At 44.0% G+C, this 19,155-nt stretch overlaps 1 protein-coding gene across 1 annotated transcript in view; it reads left to right on the top strand.

The window, feature by feature from the left end:
• Positions 1 to 19,155, top strand: part of il18rap (interleukin 18 receptor accessory protein) — a 38,033-nt gene that overhangs the window by 7,062 nt on the left and 11,816 nt on the right. Inside the window, exons 2-8 of the mRNA XM_016995647.2 lie at positions 2,202 to 2,354; positions 3,364 to 3,634; positions 5,013 to 5,190; positions 7,900 to 8,077; positions 9,118 to 9,186; positions 9,389 to 9,503; positions 11,211 to 11,368. Coding sequence (XP_016851136.2) covers positions 2,288 to 2,354; positions 3,364 to 3,634; positions 5,013 to 5,190; positions 7,900 to 8,077; positions 9,118 to 9,186; positions 9,389 to 9,503; positions 11,211 to 11,368 — 1,036 coding nt within the window. The 5' untranslated portion in view covers positions 2,202 to 2,287. The remainder of the gene's footprint in view (positions 1 to 2,201; positions 2,355 to 3,363; positions 3,635 to 5,012; positions 5,191 to 7,899; positions 8,078 to 9,117; positions 9,187 to 9,388; positions 9,504 to 11,210; positions 11,369 to 19,155) is intronic.

Consider the following 19,155-nt stretch of genomic DNA (forward strand, 5'->3'; position numbering starts at 1 on the left):
TCTCCATAAGAATTAAAAATAGAAACAGTGGTGGAAAAAACAAGTGAGGATTCTGTGGAGAATGATGAAGATAACCTCATGTAAAACCCTTGTAAAATTCAGTGGATGAGGAAGGGCAATGTTTGAAAATAACCTTATCTGGAATCTCTATGCATACTATATTTTTAAATAACTTTACATAGATTTTTTTTCTGAGAGCTTCTACTTTATGGGATTATTGAGCCGTGACTCTCAAACATGGTTTATATGGGATCCAGAAGATATTTTCCACTTGTAACTGTATCATTTGTTTTCTCCCATTCCAAAACCAAATATAGATGGAATAAGTACACAATGTCTTTTGAGTTTTAGTAGCTCTTGTCTTGAAACATCTCTTTGTAAGCCTTACAGCAATCTCCTAGATGCTATTTTATACTTATTGCATAGGTACCGAAGTCTGAGGTGGACTAACAGTTATATCCAGAGCATTTGTGCCTAAACTGAGCCCCACACTTCCATGCTTTTCACTCTGCTCATTAATCACTACATGAAAATTGCATTTTGGGGATCACTTTAAGAAACGTATACCAAGCCAGATTATTGTTCCTCGTTGTCTGCTCCAAACCTGTCCCTTCTAGGTACAATTTCCATTCTAAGCATGATGAGAGCTACAACTATGCTTAGATAAATTTGACATACATTAAGAGGTATCTAGAGTTTCCCAGCCCCACTGAAAGATGTTGAATCTGAATCTGGAACTGTCTTTGTATATAGCATGTACTCTGTCATCAAACTACTATCCTTCCTTTATGTAAGCTGGGAAATCTTTCACCACAAGGTTTTGATAAGTTTTGGGGACTATGTTTCCATGGGAGAAGAAATATAAGGCTACTTATCAGCATACAAGCCTTAAGAGCGGCATGTAACCTATTGGAATTTGAAACTTGGATAATACAAAAACTGGAAAATAGACAAACCGCTATAGGAAACCAACAGTTAGATTGCAGATACCCAGGGCCTGAGGTTATTCACCACTGATTGATACCAATTGTTCTACAGCAGGGTTTTAAAAACTCTGTCCCAGATAAACTTGGTGTCTTTCTGCATGATAAGGGATATTTTGTTTTTAAAAAACACAGGTCACCATTGACCAGCCTTCCCTCAGCCAGAAGTGAAATGCCAAGACCTGCTGGTTTTGAACTCAGATTTCTTCCCCACTAGATTTAGCAAAAGGAGCCCCAGTGTGTTAAAGCACTGAGCTTCTGAACTTGCAGACCGAAAGGTCCCAGGTTCAAACCCTGGGAGCGGTGTGAGCGGCCGCTGTTAGCTCCAGCTTCTGCCAACCTAGCAGTTCAAAAACATGCTAATGTGAGTAGATCAATAGGTACCGCTCCATCGGGAAGGTAACGGCGCTCCACGCAGTCATGCCGGCCACATGACCTTGGAGGTGTCTACGGACAACGTCGGCTCTTCAGCTTAGAAATGGAAATGAGCACCAACCCCCAGAGTCAGACATGACTGTACTTAACGTCGGGGGAAACCTTTACCTTTAGATTTAGCAAAATAGTTAGGCTCAACTTGGCTATCTTGGAGGGCTGTAACTGATGAATTGTTAGAGTATCAGTCAAATCACTTGTCTCCTTTTTAAAAAAAATCCTGATAAAGGGGATTAGGCATGTTCAGGGTGAGGTGGGTGTCATTAGAGATAGATGAAACCAGAGTTTAGATATCCTCAAATGAGAAACCCACCCCCACAATAGCATCAGACTCTTGGAGATCACAAGGACTCCTGTTTAGCTAGACACACTTTTCATTTAGCTTTTTCATGGCTCCCATCTCTTACCTCAAATCTGCATAGGGCAAGTTGTCCCCAAAGGTAGTCAGCCATGACATGAAGAAATGTCATGTTATATTGATTTATTTATTTAATGTGTCAATTTCCAAAGACAAAAACATTTCCAAGAAAATTTTAAAAACAATTAATTGAGATCAAATCTTAAGTAAAAGATAAATGTTTTCCCCTGACATTAAGTCTAGTTGTGTCCAACTCTGGGTGTTGGTACTCATCTCTATTTCTAAGCCGTAGAGCCGGTGTTGTCCCTAGACACCTCCAAGGTCATGTGGCTGGCATGACTGCTAATATTTTGCTGCGCTGCCCTGAATGGGACAAGCTGTTCCTCAAAACAGTCAACTATTTGTTCTTTTAAAAAATTGTTTTACAGGTACATAAACTGTCCTAGGAAAAATTGCATTGACCATGAATGTTCAGGGCCAAATGAGTACTGAAGAAATGTCGTGTTAGAAAGCAATGCTATTTTACTGGATTATCCTGCTATTAATGAAAAGTGCTGAATCCAGAGATTTTAACATTACAGGTAAGACATCATGTTCTTCTGCTTGTCCACACAGTTCAAATGCTCATTTTCTGTAGTGATACAGTTAGCTTAGTCTTAATTTTCACACAGAGCTTGGCTTTTCCTGCGTAGAAGTTTGAAAATGGACCTTTTTGTAGTTGCAGGCTTTGAATGAAAGCACAACTTTTAGCTGTAGAGGTTTTCTAATCAAAGAATAGCTAGGGCTGCTTTAGGCCTTCCCGTAGCAAAGTATGCATAGACAGGCATCTTACCTAGAAGATACAAAGATTTCTCTCCCATAATCACAGTTCCCTCCTAAACAGCCTGTACATTTAGCTTCTCACCATCATCAGCATTTATTTGATGGAGGAGGGTGTGAAGCTCAGTACAAGATAATATGCTCTGTATGCAATAGGTTGCAACATAAGTCCTTGTTTTCTCTAGGCAGGTGTGAGAAACGCCTTTGTCTGAAACTGGGGGATTGCTGCCATATAGTATAGAGCAGAAAGGCCGATACTCCCTTGTCATTTGTTTAAAATTGGTTTTGGCAGTTGGCACTCAGGCCTTGTGAAAGGCTCTAGCTTTCTTATCTATCTATGAGCTCAGTGAAGGAGAAATGGTCATGATATTACTGAAGTTTGAAACTAAGGACCTCATCACATGGAGGTCCAGAAGCCGGGGGACAGTGTGGGAAACTGTGAGGCAGCACCCAGCTTCATCCCCTTACTATGGCTGGTTGTGGTCTGCTATCCCACAACATTTTCCAGCTGTCCTCAACTTCTTTTATGAGGATACAGGTAGTCGCTCATATCCTCAGGCCTCTCTCTTAGCACGCTGCTGGCATGCTTCTGGGATGGAGCCCAACAGAGCCTTAGCAGAAGCAGCTCTGCATCATATGATGGGCTCTGGCAGACTATGTCCCAGCTGCCTGTCAGCAGCGTGCTAGGACAGGGGAAAAAAAACATCTGATGAGGTCGCAATAATGGCTGTGTTTCTTCTCAAATTATATGGTTTTTTCACATCCTTTCAGGATGTCTTCAAAAACCCAGTGATTTGAGGTATCGAGCTATCAGTGACCAGAAATTTGTTGTATCCTGTGACTTACTATCTGAGGACCCCACTGTGATCTTCAACTCTTCTCATCTGGATGAAAGCCAGGTGCAGTGGTTTCGGCAATCAAGTGATGGAGGAGTTAAAATGGACTTCAAGAATGCAACCAGCAACCCGACTCTTTGGGGGAATGCCCTTTGGTTTAATCCACTGAAAGTCCAACATTCTGGCACATATGTCTGCATCAATAGGTTTGTTGTTCTGACACAATACTTTCAAAAACCCCACCTCTCAATCTCCTTTCACTAATATTTTGAAAATCCTATGCAGAGTTTGCATCTTCAGCATCTACATCTAAATCTCTCTGGACCTGAGATTTCCATTATCCTCTGAAGTAATGTACAGCAATAACATAATAAATATGATTGCATTCCAATCTGCTTTCTTATTTTATAAGATCATTCTTTGTCCCTTTCAGTGGCAAAGTGTGGCATTTGAACACATAACTTTATGTATCTGGAGACCATGCCCTATGAGGAGTGGCTTAAAGACATGGGTATGTTCAGCCTGCAGAAGAAAAAGTTGAGAGAAGTCATGATTGCCATGTTTAAACATATGAAAGGCTGTAATAAGGAAGGGGGAACAGGCTTGTTTTCTGCTATCCTGGAGACTAGGACTTGGAGCAATGGCTTCAAATGACAGGAAAGGAGATTCTACCTGAACATTAGGAAGAACGGGCTTAGCACAGCAGGCTAAATCGCTGTGCAGCAGAAACATCCTGCTGATCAGAAGGTTGGCAGTTCGAGCCTGGGTACCCTGGGCACCCTTCGTTAGCCCCAGCTCACCTGGCCACCTAGCAGGTTGAAAGCAGAAATGCAAATAGATAAATAGTTAGGTATCACATTTCGTGGGGAGATAATAAAGGCGCCCTTAAAGACTGGAGGAAAGCTCCTCAGCATGTAAGATGGAATGACAGCACCCCCCCCCCCCCCCATGGCCAAAGTCAAACACAATCTCCAAGTTGCCAGAAATAAGATGGGAAAAACTGCCTTTACCTCTGTTTGTGTGTTTGCCCTTGTTAATTGTATAATCAGCATTGAATGTTTGCCGTGTGTTCTGTAAGCCTCTCTGAGTCTGAGAAGGGTGGGGTATAAATACTATAAATAAATAAATAAACTTCCTCACTGTAAGAGCTGTTCAATAGTGGAACTCTCTGACTCTGAGTGTGGTGGAAGCTCCTTCCTTGGAGGCTTTTAAACAGATGCCATCTGTTAGGCATGCACTGATTGTGCTTTTCCTGCATGGCAGGTCACCTTTGTGGTCTCTTCCAACTGTTGCTCCATAATTCTATTTTAATTCTATTTTAAATTAGATTTTGTGTATTCATATTGATTCATCATCCATTGCTCAGAATTGTTTTGTTATTGTTACCTAAAATGTTGTATGATACATTATGTTTTCTCTGCTAGCGTGCTGATGTGAGATGGATTTAAATGTGTAGGTGAAGATTCATTATGTATTTTTAACAAGAAATTACATTGTTGGGTGTATCTTGGCCATTTCTCATGCCTTCACAGAATTGAGTCTTCTCTGAGTATTTTTTCCTGAACTTCCTTTTGTGTCCCACAGGGAAAAGATATCACCATGCATTAATATTTTTATAGTTGTTGAAACAAAAAATGTGGCCGATTGCTCAGGTGACAGCGAGAATGAGAAGTATCTATTTATTTCTCAAGGAACATCTATTGCTTGCCCAGGAAAAGATTGTTACCATCATTTTCAGCATTCATCAGTTAAATGGTACAAGGTAAGATCCATTTGGGGTCAGATAACTCTGTTTTCTATGCAGAATTGCATTATTGGGTTGTATGTTTGTGTGTGTTTTCCACCTTTGTGAAGGTCCTGTGTCCCCAACCACTGCAAAAGTTATAGGCCTACTGTATTGTGAATCAGAGTCTACTATATACACCGGAATACAAGTACAGTAGAGTTCCGGTTATCCGAGTTAAACGGGCAGGCCGCGTCTTGGATAGCCAGATCTGTTGGATAATAGGGAGGCCCAGCCCAGCGCCTTTACTGAAGGGAAGGGGACACTCTTCCCTTCAGTAAAGGCCTGATGGGGATTGGGGAAATGCGGCGCCCACTGCTAAACGGCAATGGGCTCCTCGTTTCCCAAAGTCCAGCGCCTTTACTGAAGGGAAGGGAAAACTCTTCCCTCCAGTAAGAGCCTGATGGGTATTGGGGAAACGCGGCACCCACTGCTAAACCGCAATGGGCTCCTTGTTTCCCCAAAGTGCAGTGCATTTATTGAAGGGAAGGGATAACCCTTCCTTTCAGTAAAGGCCTGACGGGGATTGGGGAAAGGCAGAGCACGCTGCTAAACTGCAACAGGCTCTTCGTTTCCTCAAAGTCCAGCGCCTTTACTGAAGGGAAGGGAAAACTCTTCCCTTCAGTAAAGGCCTGATAAGGGCTCGCCCCCTGGGAAGCACCCTGTGAGCATTGCTAGGCAGCAGTGATCGCAGGGCGCTTCCTCCTCCCTCTCCCTCTCCTTCTTTCAAACGCCTCAGATAATACGGACGCTCAGTTAACCGGAGTGGTTTTAGATTGCAGATGAACTATACATCCCAGTCCCTACAACTCCTATAAGTCATGGTGAATTCTTCCCAACTCCCTCCAGTCTGTTCAGTAGTGATATTTCTCACTCACCTCACTGGGGACCACGAAAAGGATTTTCACTGTCACTATCTCTCCTTTTTGTGGCTAGGCCACAGAGCCTTGGCTTTGCATAACTTGTCCAGTCAAACTGAGTGGTGATGAGGCGGGCCTAGCTATCTCTTGTGACCCCACCTATGCTGGTTGCTAAAGGGAGGAGACTGCTTGGCCATTGCAAAGGGGCATGGTTTTGCCTGTTTTAGGTATGACAGGTTTGTGATAGTAGGTATGTGAATACCTTAAAACACTAGTCAGTTGGAATGCTACATTGTGTCCAAGTGTTGTCGAGCAAATTTAGGGTTTGTCCCTGGAGCAGGAATGAACCGATGCCCTCTGACCGCAGGATTCGATCCTGGCCAGCGGGGGCACTGCAAATTAAAACCCTATTTCCCACAATAATCTCACCCAAATCTTGAAGAGAGAGAACCGAGTTGTCTTTATTTCGAGTCAGCTGACGCAGATGTCAAGACGCAATCATTCGCAGTGATGACATGTCACATAATCCAGTGCAGCAATTTTTATAAGCAAAAAGACAGGCGGAGCAATTCAAATCTCCCTCCCCGCCTTTCCCCGCCCAGTTCCACTCTGATTGGCTCTTTGACTGGGTGGCTCGAAATCCCCCCAGTCAGATGGCTTCCTACAGTCTACCAATCAGGGACAAGGGGCGGGCTGAGCAGCGATTAATGGACAGCCAAGCAGATTATGCAAAGGATGGATAAGTCAATATGTCCAATCTACATATGTGTCTGACACACTGATATTGACAAAGGGAGAGCTGTTTCCTGAATAATTGTGTGGATGAAGGGTGAGCTATTCTTCCTTCTGATGGCCTGCTCCGAACTCAGAAGGGGGAACAGCCCAAATAATTGCCCATGCAAGGGTAGGTGATAATCTCCTCCGGGCAGGGTACTCCAGCCCATCCGGGGGGGGGGGGGGCTGTCTGCACGTAGCTGAGTCAAACCTCAGTCACTCTATTTTTTCATATATGAGGCATTTTGGGAAGGGAGACACATAGGAATACATTCATAGAATCAGAAATCATATTGCCCTCTCCCAGCCACCCAAAGGTCTAGAGTTCATAAAGTTTCATACGAAATCCAGAATCCAAAGGAAAGATTGTAAAGCATGTGGTTTAAAACTAGATTTTTCCTTTGCTAACTCCTTTGTCTGGGTAAACAAAAGGGAGTGCTTCTGTCACTGGTTAAAGAAAGTATTAAGGAAATTGTTATCTCTTGCCTCAGGCTAAAAGGTCAAACACCTTTTGTGCAGAGAGTTTTAGTAAACCACAGTAAACTCCAGTAAAAAGTCTCAATCACCTTCTACTATAAATTATGAAATATAGAACATAAAGTCTTGATTTTTGAACTATCTTTTACAAAGTCCTGGGGGGGCGGTCACCTCGATCACACAAATTTTGTAGCAATCGGTGAAGTAGTTTGGGAGATCTGAGGTCTCGACAAACGAACATTACATTTTTATTTATATAGATTGGGTGAACATGAACATTCCAAACAGGGCTTAAGAGAAGCATGGATGTTGCACCTCACTCAGGCCTGGAGGGAGATCAAAAAGAAAATGATGAGGCCAGCAAGAGGGAGAAAGGATGTCTCTTTTCCCCATTTTGTCTAAGCTACTTCAGAAATCAGCCACTAGGGGCAAATGAGTGGGTTACTGGGAAACAGGCGAAGGTTGATTCTCCCTGATAGAGGATGAGGCATATCCTTCAATTCAACCTTTGCTAGTTGCCAAGTGCTTCCTAACAATCTAACGTGTGGGATGGCTTGTCTTCTTTTTATCCCCATAGAATGGAAGTAAAATGAAACATCATAATATCGAAAGACCTGGTCTACAGTTTAAGGGAGATAAACTGGTATTACGTACTGTCTATGACAAAGATAATGGTACTTATGTGTGTGATTATACATTGGTTGACAACAGTGCTCAGTGGCAAGTGAGAACAGTAGTTGAAGTAATTATTATCGGTAAGTCGCTATGCCTTCATTGTAATAATTCATTATATTCTGATATAGATGTACTAGATAAAATCATAGAATCATAGAATCATAGAGTTGGAAGAGACCTTGTGGGCCATCAAGTTTAACCCCCAGCCAAGAAGCAGGAAAATTGCATTCAAAGCACCCCCGACAGATGGCCATCCAGCCTCTATTTAAAAGCCTCCACAGACTACAGGCATTTGCCTAGGGACTAGGGAACAATTTTCCTCCAACTGGTTTCTTAAATGTGCTAAACTACCTTCTTTGCTTCTCTTTACAAATTGTGACCTGAATTAATACTGCATCCATTTGGAACAGAAATGGAGGGAAACTAAGGAATAAAAAATAAACTGCCAGAAAAATGGGTCACAGTTTTGCCATCCTATATCCCCATTATCCCCTTCTTTTTTCAGTCCAGAACTTAAGGTGGCTTACAAAAGTTAAAACAGATACCATTACATGTTCAGATCACACAAAAGACAAATATATTTATATAATTAAAGTATCAGTCGAATTAAAAGCAGTTAGGACAATGAACATTAGAAAAGAACAGATATAGGCAAGACAACATATTGTGAAAAGATGTTCCTACCTCAGTAGTGAATCCTATTCAGCTCTCAGTATTATTAAAAATTCAAATGTATTCAAATAGTATTTGACTGAGCTGCTTTCCTCTATCATTCCATAATACTCTAGTTATTTAAGACTATATTAAATAATTTGTTTGACTTGATATAATCTGTTCACACATTTACCAAGTGTTTTGAATGAACATATGAAGACATGAAGATGAGTGTGTTGGTCCTACCTCCATCTCCAGCTCTGCTCAAAGGGAGCATGTTCAAGTCTACACAGCCCCCCACCCAATTCCCTCTGCTATTGGTACCTGCTGATATTCTAGGGTTCCTGATTACATAGAACTTCTATTTTCATGTGTTGGTTGTAGTCCCTAAGAAAAAATACTGTAGTTTATGTTAAGAAGTGCCCGATACACTGCATGCTTGTGACCTCCCACTTTCATATTGTAGCGAAAGACACTCTGAATCCTCCTACAGTTTTGTATCCCAGTGGTGAGACAATCCTTGAAGTAGAACTTGGTAAGTAGCTTACATTGATAAATCAAGAAAACTTGAATTCTAATCAACAGAACAATGTTTTTCAAATACTTTGGTTTACGTGCTCAAACATTCATTTTTTTTAGTGCATGTAATTAAAGGATAATGGAAGCATTTACATTTTGGTCTGGAACATGTCTATATTCAAAATGCTGAATTGCATGTGTCCTTTCCTTTTGCTCAGGACAAAATATTGAGCTTGAATGCAAAGCCAAGTTTGGATTTGAAATGAATGCTTCATCTTCAATACAGTGGTACATAGAAACTAGTGAAAATAAGGAACTAGCATCTAAAAAAAGGTAAATAATCTCCAAATTGAATATAACAAAAAGTTATTTTTTTAATATATAATTTGAGTGAAAGAGAGACTTGTAGATTCAGAACAGCATTTTTATATAATGTTTTATGTGATACACAGGCCATAAAAAACAGATGTAGCTGGAATCGGAATTAGTCTTCTTCATTTATACATCATTCCCCTAAATTTTCAGGAGCAATCTCTCCTTAGTTTTGGAAATGTTTCACCATTGGCAAATTCTTATCTTCTGATTGGCTTTGTTTTGTGTTACTGCACAGAGGAATAAATGCACAACTGTACAAGGATAGTAGGATTGCATCTACACTGTAGAATTAATAGTTCGACACCACTTTAACTGTCATGGCTCAATACTATAAAATCCTGGGAGTTGTAGTTTGGCAAGTCACCAGCAGAGAAGGGTAAAGAACTGTAAAACCAAAACTCCCATGATTCTGTAGTACCGAGGCACAGCAGTGAAAGTGGTGTCAAACTGCATTAATCCCATAGTGCAGGGGTCCCCAAACTAAGGCCCGGGGGCCGGATGCGGCCCTCCAAGGCCATTTACCTGGCCCCCGCCCTCAGTTTTAGACTTAGGCTTGCCCAAAGTCTGAAATGACTTGAAGGCACAACAACAACAATCCTACTTGATTATCTCATTGGCCAGAAGCAGGCCCACACTTCCCACTGAAATCCTGATAAGTTTAGCGTATGTTGGTTAAAACTATTTTTATTTTTAAATATTGTATTGTTCTTTCATTTACCAATATTGTAAATGAAATATTGTAAATGAATGATATGGTAACAATATAATATATTGTGTATACATATAATATTGATAATAATATTATTAGGTAATACAAGATAATATTTATTTATTTATTTATTTATTACAGTATTTCTGCCCCGCCCTTCTCACCCAATAGGGGACTCAGGGTAGCTAATAATAATAATGCAATATAATAATATTGTATGATATAATAATATTAATTATATATTATATATTAAATGTAATATTACTAATAATATTATGGTATAATGGTATAGTACAATACAGTAATATATATGCTAATATTGTGCTATGCTAATATAATATATTGTATGTACATACAACTTGTAAGCCACTCTGAGTCCCCTTCGAGGTGAGAGAGGGTGGGGTATAAATGTAGTAAATAAATAAATAAATGTTGCTGGGTTTTGTTTTGTTTTTTTGCACTACAAATAAGACATGTGCAGTGAGCATAGGAATTTGTTGGTTTTTTTTTTCCAAATGATAATTCGGCCCCTCAACAATCTGAGGGACCATGAATCGGCCCTCCACTTAAAAAGTCTGAGGACCCCTGCCATAGTGTATATGCACCATAGGTATAATTTTGGCTAGAAATCAGCAGCTATTTTTAGAGAGGAGGATGCTATGTGACAGATTCTAGAAGTGTGATTCCTTCATGCTTGAAGGGCTAGTGTAAAAAATGAAACAATGTTTTTTATACTTTGAACCTTCACTATCTCAGCCACCTATGTGGTGAAAGGAAATACCTCCTCATTGGCTGTCTATGGAAAAGGTTAGTGTTCTGCACTGTGAGTCATTGTCACTGAGATAATTAGGCCAGCCACCATATAAAAATATCAATGTCGACAAACTTCCAGTGCCACTGTAAATCTGTAAAAATGGATTCTAACTAGTGTGCGATGGAAATATTATTTTCTTTAGGGTTCATCCAAAGGGACTAGAAGGTCAAATCTTTAATAATGTTTTCACCCTGATGGAAATAATGGAAAAAGATTTAAGGAGCCATTTCATTTGCTTGGCTCAAAACTCCATTGGCAACTCCACTGGCATGTTCAGGCTTAAAAGAAAAACAGAAAAAGGTAAAAATTGAACACATTTTTATGTATCTTTCTCTTTCTGTGTATGTGTAACTGATATCCTGTACACAACTCAAGATAACTTGTATTAATTATCCACCAGTATTTTCACTTCAGAGACATTCTTTAAATAGCAGAAATGACAAAAAATTAAAAGTACTTTAATACTAAAGTGTTGCTATGCATTCCTATCCTGTCCTGGAGAGACATTTGCTACTTCTAGCACCACTCAGTGGTTCTCAACCTGTGGGTCCCCAAGTGTTTTGGCCTACAATTCCCAGAAATTCCACCCAGTTTAGGATTTCTGGGAGCTGAAGGCCAAAATATCTGGGGACCCACAGGTTGGGAAGCACTATATTAGATGGATCAGAGAAAGGTCTATCTGGAAGTAAATACTCAAGAGGTTTCCAGAAAAAGCATAGGGACAGCAGACCTTTCATGTTGTTTATTTGTTCTCTGGGATCTGGTAATCAAGTTACAGTGCCTCAAAGTATGGAAGTTCAATATGTTGTAATTATAACGGCAAACAGCTATAAATATATTGGTCATCTGTGCATTTATTTAAACCTTTGTTAAAAGCATCCAAAACTCATATCAGATGAATGAATTGATCACTGCTAGAGCTTAGAAAAAATTATGTTTGGATTACAGTTCCCAAAACATTCCAGCCACCACTATGTTGACTGGGGATTCTGGGAGTTGTGGTCCAATAAGTAACTTTTCTAGGCTATATACATTCACTTCAGGCTTTTGTCTCCTGGCTTAACTAACTGAATAGAATAGAATAGAATGCATCTACTATTTTTGAATCATAAAGCAGATAAATAGAAAGCATATGTTCTTTATATCCTTTCTTTACTCTTTTAGGCAATCAAGGCCCCTTCCACACAGTCCGTAACCAGGATTTTGATTCAGGGGGTGGGTGGGATTTTGGTTCAGGGGGGCTGAGTCTGAGCGGGGGGGGGGGGGGAGGTTCTACCCTAGCAAATCTTTTGCATCACTATCCAAATACCCTTATGCCTATGGTATATATTGAGCACAGTGATCAGATCATGATATGAATAAACATAACAGTTCAAATAATAAATGCAAGGCCTTCTCGTGGACCACCCTGAGAATTTCAGGGGGGGGGCTGAAGCCCCTCAAGCGCCCCCCCCCCCCGCTACATGTCTGCACACAGCTGACTAAAATCCCACTTTTTTTTTTTTGCTTTGAACTATGATATATGGCAGTGTGGACTTAGAGAACCCAGTTCAAAGCAGACATTGTGTGATGACTCATGGGCCATGTAGTCCCGTTCCTAGCACTGTTGTGACAGATGAAGAGGAAAACTTAGGTTTCCCACCGTTTCAGCCAGAATTGGAGCTTTTTCAGCCAGAATTGGAGCCCTTGCACCTGCAGGAGATTTGCCTTCCAGAAGTCTGCCAAACAAGCCTTGAGCCGAAATCTCCCCCATTTTCTCGCCGTGATTATTATAAACAACAGAAAGGCGCTCAGGAGGCGTCTCGCAGGAGCGCTAGGATTGCTGCCAGGCATTCAGCTGATTAAGCCTACTTCCCATGGGAAACTTTAGGGAGTCATGCATCTGGACACAGAGAATGGCTTTCGGTTCTGGTTCCCCAGAGAATTGTTCTTTGGCGGGAAAACGAGACCCTATTTAGGTGTTTTGCCCACGTAGGAATCTTGCGGAGTCAATTCGTCAGCTTCGGGAGTAGGTTGTGTGTGGACTACGCTACTCCCGCGTCCAAGTCCTTTGCTCCCGTTTCCAGCCTTGCCTTGCTTCCCAGGACCTTGCCTTGCTCCACGGACCTTGCCTTGCTCCACGGACCTTGCCTTGCTTTCCGGACCTCGCCACGAATTTACCACGGATCCTGTTCTTGCTCCTCGTTTCTTGTTGCCTTGAATTAAGCCTAGTGTTCCAAGAATCAAGTTTACTTCCTAGCCTTGCTTAAGTTTCATGGACTAAAGGACCTTGTCATCTCCCCTCACTTTGCTTGGCAAAGTGAGTGTTTCGGTTACTGGATTACAACTTTGGACCTTAATATTTCATATTGGACATTGTTTCTTTGGACTAATATTGACCTTTCCTGAAAGGTCTACTTCTGGACTATTTTCTACACTTGTTTTTATTAACTTTATATATTTCCACAATAAAGATATTAGATAGATTCTGGCCTCTGTGTATGGTTATTGGTGCTCTGCAGCCTGGGTCCTGACAGTTTGACTCCGCCACCTTAAGCACCAATCAACCTAGGCCAGAATGTCTACCGGAGCCGGGCCGGGAGACCAGCCACTCAGCTACACCATCACCAAGGATGAAGTGGACAGAATCCGTGATATGATCCATGCGCAGGAGGGAGAAATACGGGGCTTGAAGGAACGCGGAATCCGTCTCCCTGCCCTGGCATTGCCAACCAAGTTTTCTGGAGAAGCTTCCAAGGTTCACGTTTTCCGTCGTCAATGCCAGGCATACCTAGAAGCCCGTCATGCCGAGTTTCCCCAAGAAGACATCAAGGTGGCGTGGATTTACAGTCTCCTGGACGGCCCCGCGGCCAATTGGGCCACAGCGCTGTTCGATGAATCCTCCCCACACCTAAGCTCCGCGCATAACTTCCTAAATCACCTTAAGGCGACTTGGGGGATCGAGGACAATTTAGAGGCGGCCGGCCACAAACTCCGGCGCCTTTCTCAAGGGGACAGGCCCTTGTCCCAGTACATAGCCGAGTTCCGAGTGCTGGCTCAAAGCACCGGTTGGAATGACATAGCCCTCAGAGGACATTTTCGGGAGGGTCTCAATATCGAGATGTTGGAAGAAATCTCCAAGGTGGATCCTCCGAACTCTCTTGAAAGACTTATTGACCAATGTTTACGAGCCGAAGTCATGCTCGCCAACAGAAAACAATGGCTCCGAGGCCAGAGTGGGAGAGCTGGGGCAAAACCTCCCGCTCCCGCCGGCGTCCAACCACGTCCAGTGTGGAGACCCCCGCCACCAGCCCCATACCCCAGAGAAAGCGGGGAGGTGCCAATGCAATTGGGCAATGTGCGCCCCAGGTTAGACGTTGCCGAGAAGGCCCGCCGCCAACGTTTAAACCTCTGTTGGTACTGCGGAGACGGGGGCCACTTTGCCAGAGAGTGCCCAGCCAAAAGAAAGCCCGCCGCTCGTTTGGCGGCGGCGTCCTCCGTGGAGTCGGAGACGGCCGAGGCGGCTGGTGCAAAGCCGGCGGGGGAAGCCAACGACCGGGCGTAGAGAGGCTCGCCAACCCGGTCAGAAACCCCACTCAAGAGCCGCCAACCGGGGTCCTATTTCTCCTAGTGGTCACCTTGTGGTCAGCGAAAAAAGGACCCGTCATGATCCATGCCATGATAGACTCAGGAGCAACAAACAATTTCATTGATAGAGAGTATGCCGACTCTCTGGGATTACAATATCACGATTTCAAGAACGCCCGGGTGGTGCAAGCCATAGATGGCCGCCCCCTAAAGACAGGTCCAGTAAGCCAATGGACTGAACCCACCAGAATGTGGATAAGGGAACATATGGAAGAGATTTCCTTCTTTGTTATCGAGGTTCCTCATTTCCCTGTGATTCTAGGGATCCCATGGCTGACACTCCACGACCCCAGCATCTCTTGGACCAACAGAGAACTGCAGTTTGCTTCTAAATATTGCCAAAACCATTGTCTTGTAGCCAAGGTCTGCCATGCCACAGACGCTGAATCCATCATCACCTTGCCCAAGAAATACTCAGACTTTTGGGATGTTTTCAATGAGAAGGAAGCCGAGAAACTGCCCCCGCATAGGCCTTATGATTGTGCCATTGACTTGGTGGAGGGGTGTCACGACCCAGGCTGCAGAGCACCAATAACCAAACACAGAGGCCAGAATCTATCTAATATCTTTATTAAGGAAATATATAAAGTTAATAAAAGCAAGTGTAGGAAATAGTTCAGAAGTAGACCTTTCAGGAAAGGTCAAAATTAGTCCAAAGAAACAATGTCCAATATGAAATATTAAGGTCCAAAGTTGTAATCCAATAACCGAAACACCCACTTTGCCAAGCAAAGTGAGGGGAGATGACAAGGTTCTTAATCCAAGGAACTTGATGTGATGCTAGGAAGTAATCTTGATTCTTGGAACACAAGGCTTGATACAAGGCAACAAGGAACGAGGAACAAGGACAAGATCCGTGGTAAATACTTGGCAAGGTCCGGGAAGCAAGGCAAGGTCCGGGAAGCAAGGCAAGGTTGGAAACGTGAACGAAGGCTTGGAAACAGGAACGAGGCTTGGAAACAGGAACGAAGGCTTGGAAACGGGAGTAGCGCTGTCCACACACAATCTACTCCAGTTGCTGACGAATTGACTCCGCAAAATTCCTTCAGGGCAAGGAACCTAAATAGGGTCCCGTTTTCCCACCAAGAACACTTCTCTGGGGAACCAGAACCGAAAGTCAATCTCTGTGTCCAGATGCATGACTCCCTAAAGGTTCTCATGAAAGCAGTCTTAATCAGCTGAATGCCTGGCTGCGATTCTCAGGCTTCTGCGATTAGCCTGTTGAACTCCTTTTTGTTGTTGATAATAACTACGGCGAGAAAATGGGGGAGATTTTGACTCCGGGCTTGTTTGGCAGATTTCTGGAAGACAAACCTCCTGCAGGTGCAAGGGCTCCAGTTCTGGCTGGGAAAGTTCCAATTCTGGCTGAAATGGTGGAAAACCCAAGTTTTCCTCTTCATCTGCCACAACAGCGCTAGGAACGGGACTACATGGCCCATGAGTCATCACAAGGGGGCCCCGATCCCGCGAGGACACCTCTACTCCCTGACTGAACCAGAGCAAGAAGCTCTCAGGGAGTTCATAGAGTCAAACCTCCGCAAGGGGTTCATCAGACCCTCTCAATCCCCAGCCGCTTCCCCAGTGATGTTTGTGAAAAAGAAGTCAGGGGACCTACGCTTGGTGGTGGACTATAGAGCATTGAACAATATCACTAAGCGGAACCGCTATCCCCTGCCTTTGATCTCGGACCTATTAGACCGGCTTCGAGGGGCCAAGGTTTACACCAAGCTGGATCTTTGGGGGGCTTATAATCTAGTTCGCATCAGGGAGGGGGACGAGTGGAAAACCGCCTTCCAGACTAAATTCGGATTATTCGAGTCCCTGGTCATGAATTTCGGTTTATGTGGAGCTCCCGCAACGTTCCAGCATTTTGTCAATGATATCTTTCAGGATTATCTAGATCGGTTCTTGATCATCTACTTGGACGATTTTTTGGTGTTTTCTAGATCACAATCAGAACATGAGAACCACGTCAGAATGGTGTTACAACGATTGCGGGATCATGGACTTTATGCCAAGCTGGAAAAATGCGCTTTTGATCTACAAGAGGTAGATTTCCTGGGATACCGTGTCTCGCCACTAGGGCTCTCCATGGACCCGGCAAAGGTTTCAGCAGTATTGGAATGGCGGGCGCCAACCAACAAGAAAGAGGTGCAGCGTTTCTTGGGGTTCGCGAACTATTACCGCAAGTTCATTCCAGACTTTGCCCGCTGGTCTGATCCAATCACCAGCTGCATCCGTGGGAAACAGCCTTTCCGCTGGACGGAGCAAGCAGAGAAAGGGTTCCAGCAACTAAAGAAATTATTCACGTCCCAGCCAATCCTTCAGCACCCAGATCCTAAAACCCCTTTTGTTGTGCAGGCCGACGCCTCCGATGTGGCAATTGGGGCTGTACTCTTGCAACCAGTGGGAGATCATCTTCACCCTTGTGCTTTTTACTCCCGTCAACTAACAGCCCCAGAGAGAAATTACACTATTTGGGAAAAAGAACTTTTGGCCATAAAGGCAGCCTTTGAAACTTGGAGACATTGGTTAGAAGGGGCCAAATTTCCCATTGAGGTCCATACTGATCATCGGAATCTAGAACATCTAAGAACTGCCCGCAAGTTAAATCAGAGGCAGCAGCGCTGGGCTTTATTCTTTGAGCGTTTTGACTTCCAGATCCATTATGTAACCCCAGCTCAGACCAAGCAAGCAGATGCTCTATCACGGAAACCAGAATATGCTGCAGGGCGCAGAGAGACCTTTGAATCCCAATTGCTGCAGCCCGAGAACTTTGCCACGCTCACAGTGGGGAACACCAAATCCACTCCAATTGAATCTACTTCCTCTACTCCAGGGCCCCTTTGTGCTCAGGAAATCAGGGCCAGTCAACAGGCGGATGCCTGGGCTCAAGATCAACTTCGCCAAGGACTACATTTTCCCTTCTCGCTTAAGGATGGGTTGCTTTGCTATAGAAATCACGTCTACATCCCTCCAGGACCGGGCAGGGAAAAGGCACTTCGTCTGTGTCATGACTGCAAGCCAGCAGGGCATTTCGGATTATTTAAAACCATGCATTTGATCCTAAGAGATTTCTGGTGGCCCAAGATCCGCAAGGATGTGGAAAAATATGTCAATACCTGCCCGGTATGCCAGCGTTCCAAGACAAGAAGGGAGAAGCCCTCAGGGCTACTGCATCCCCTTCCTACTCCATCTCGTCCATGGGAAATAATTTCTGCGGATTTTATCACTGACCTACCACCTTCCCTTGGATTCACCACGATCCTAGTGGTGGTGGACCTTTTTACCAAGTTAGCCCATTTCATTCCCTGCGATGGCCTCCCCACGGCCAAAGAGACTGCAGATTTATTCCTTCAGCATGTTTTCAGATTACATGGTTTGCCCAAGAGTTTGGTCACAGACCGTGGGTCTCAATTCACCTCTCGTTTCTGGAAAGCACTACAAAAACTATTGGGCATAGACTCTCGTTTATCTTCGGCTCACCATCCCCAAACGGATGGGCAAACTGAGCGCACCAATGCCACTTTGGAACAATACCTTCGCTGTTATGTAAACTATCAGCAGGACAATTGGGCTTCCCTGTTGCCGCTGTCGGAGTTTGCCTACAACAATGGTGTCCAGGCTTCAACTAAAGAAACCCCGTTCTTTGCAAACTACGGCTTCCATCCACGTTTCTTTCCTTCTGTCATTGAAACCTCAGAAGTTCCCGCAGCAGAGGACTGGCTGCAAGAACTCACAGCGGTGCAACAACTTTTGCTCCAGCAACTAGACCAAGCCAAGGAGGACTATAAACGCCACGCTGACAATCATCGCCAGCCGGGCCCCGAAATCAAGGTAGGAGACCGGGTTCTTCTGTCCACTCGCTTTTTGCCCTCCCACCGCCCTTGCCGGAAGCTAGATGCCCGTTTCATTGGTCCCTATCCAGTGGTGGCGCAACTTAACCCCGTGACTTTCAAACTTCAACTTCCGCGCTCTATGCGCATTCATCCAGTGTTTCATCGCTCCCTGCTCCTTCCGGCGGATGGTGTGCGCCCTGATGCAGACCGGCCGGCCCCCACTCCTGTTTTGGTGGATGGGGAGGAGGAATTTGAGGTTCAGGACATTTTGGATTCTCGCTTTCATCGCCGCCGCCTTCAGTATCTCATTGACTGGGTAGGTTTTGGCCCCGAAGAACGCTCTTGGGAAGACGCTTCCACAGTCCATGCCCCCGATTTAGCCCGCCGCTTCCACCAGGCCTACCCCGCCAAGCCACGGCCCCGCACCTCGGGAAGAGAGCCCATTTTGGAGAGGGGCCTTGAGGAGGGGGATAGTGTGATGACTCATGGGCCATGTAGTCCCGTTCCTAGCACTGTTGTGACAGATGAAGAGGAAAACTTAGGTTTCCCACCGTTTCAGCCAGAATTGGAGCTTTTTCAGCCAGAATTGGAGCCCTTGCACCTGCAGGAGATTTGCCTTCC

Source organism: Anolis carolinensis, chromosome 3 (assembly GCF_035594765.1).
Source record: "Anolis carolinensis isolate JA03-04 chromosome 3, rAnoCar3.1.pri, whole genome shotgun sequence".
NCBI lineage: Eukaryota > Metazoa > Chordata > Lepidosauria > Squamata > Dactyloidae > Anolis > Anolis carolinensis.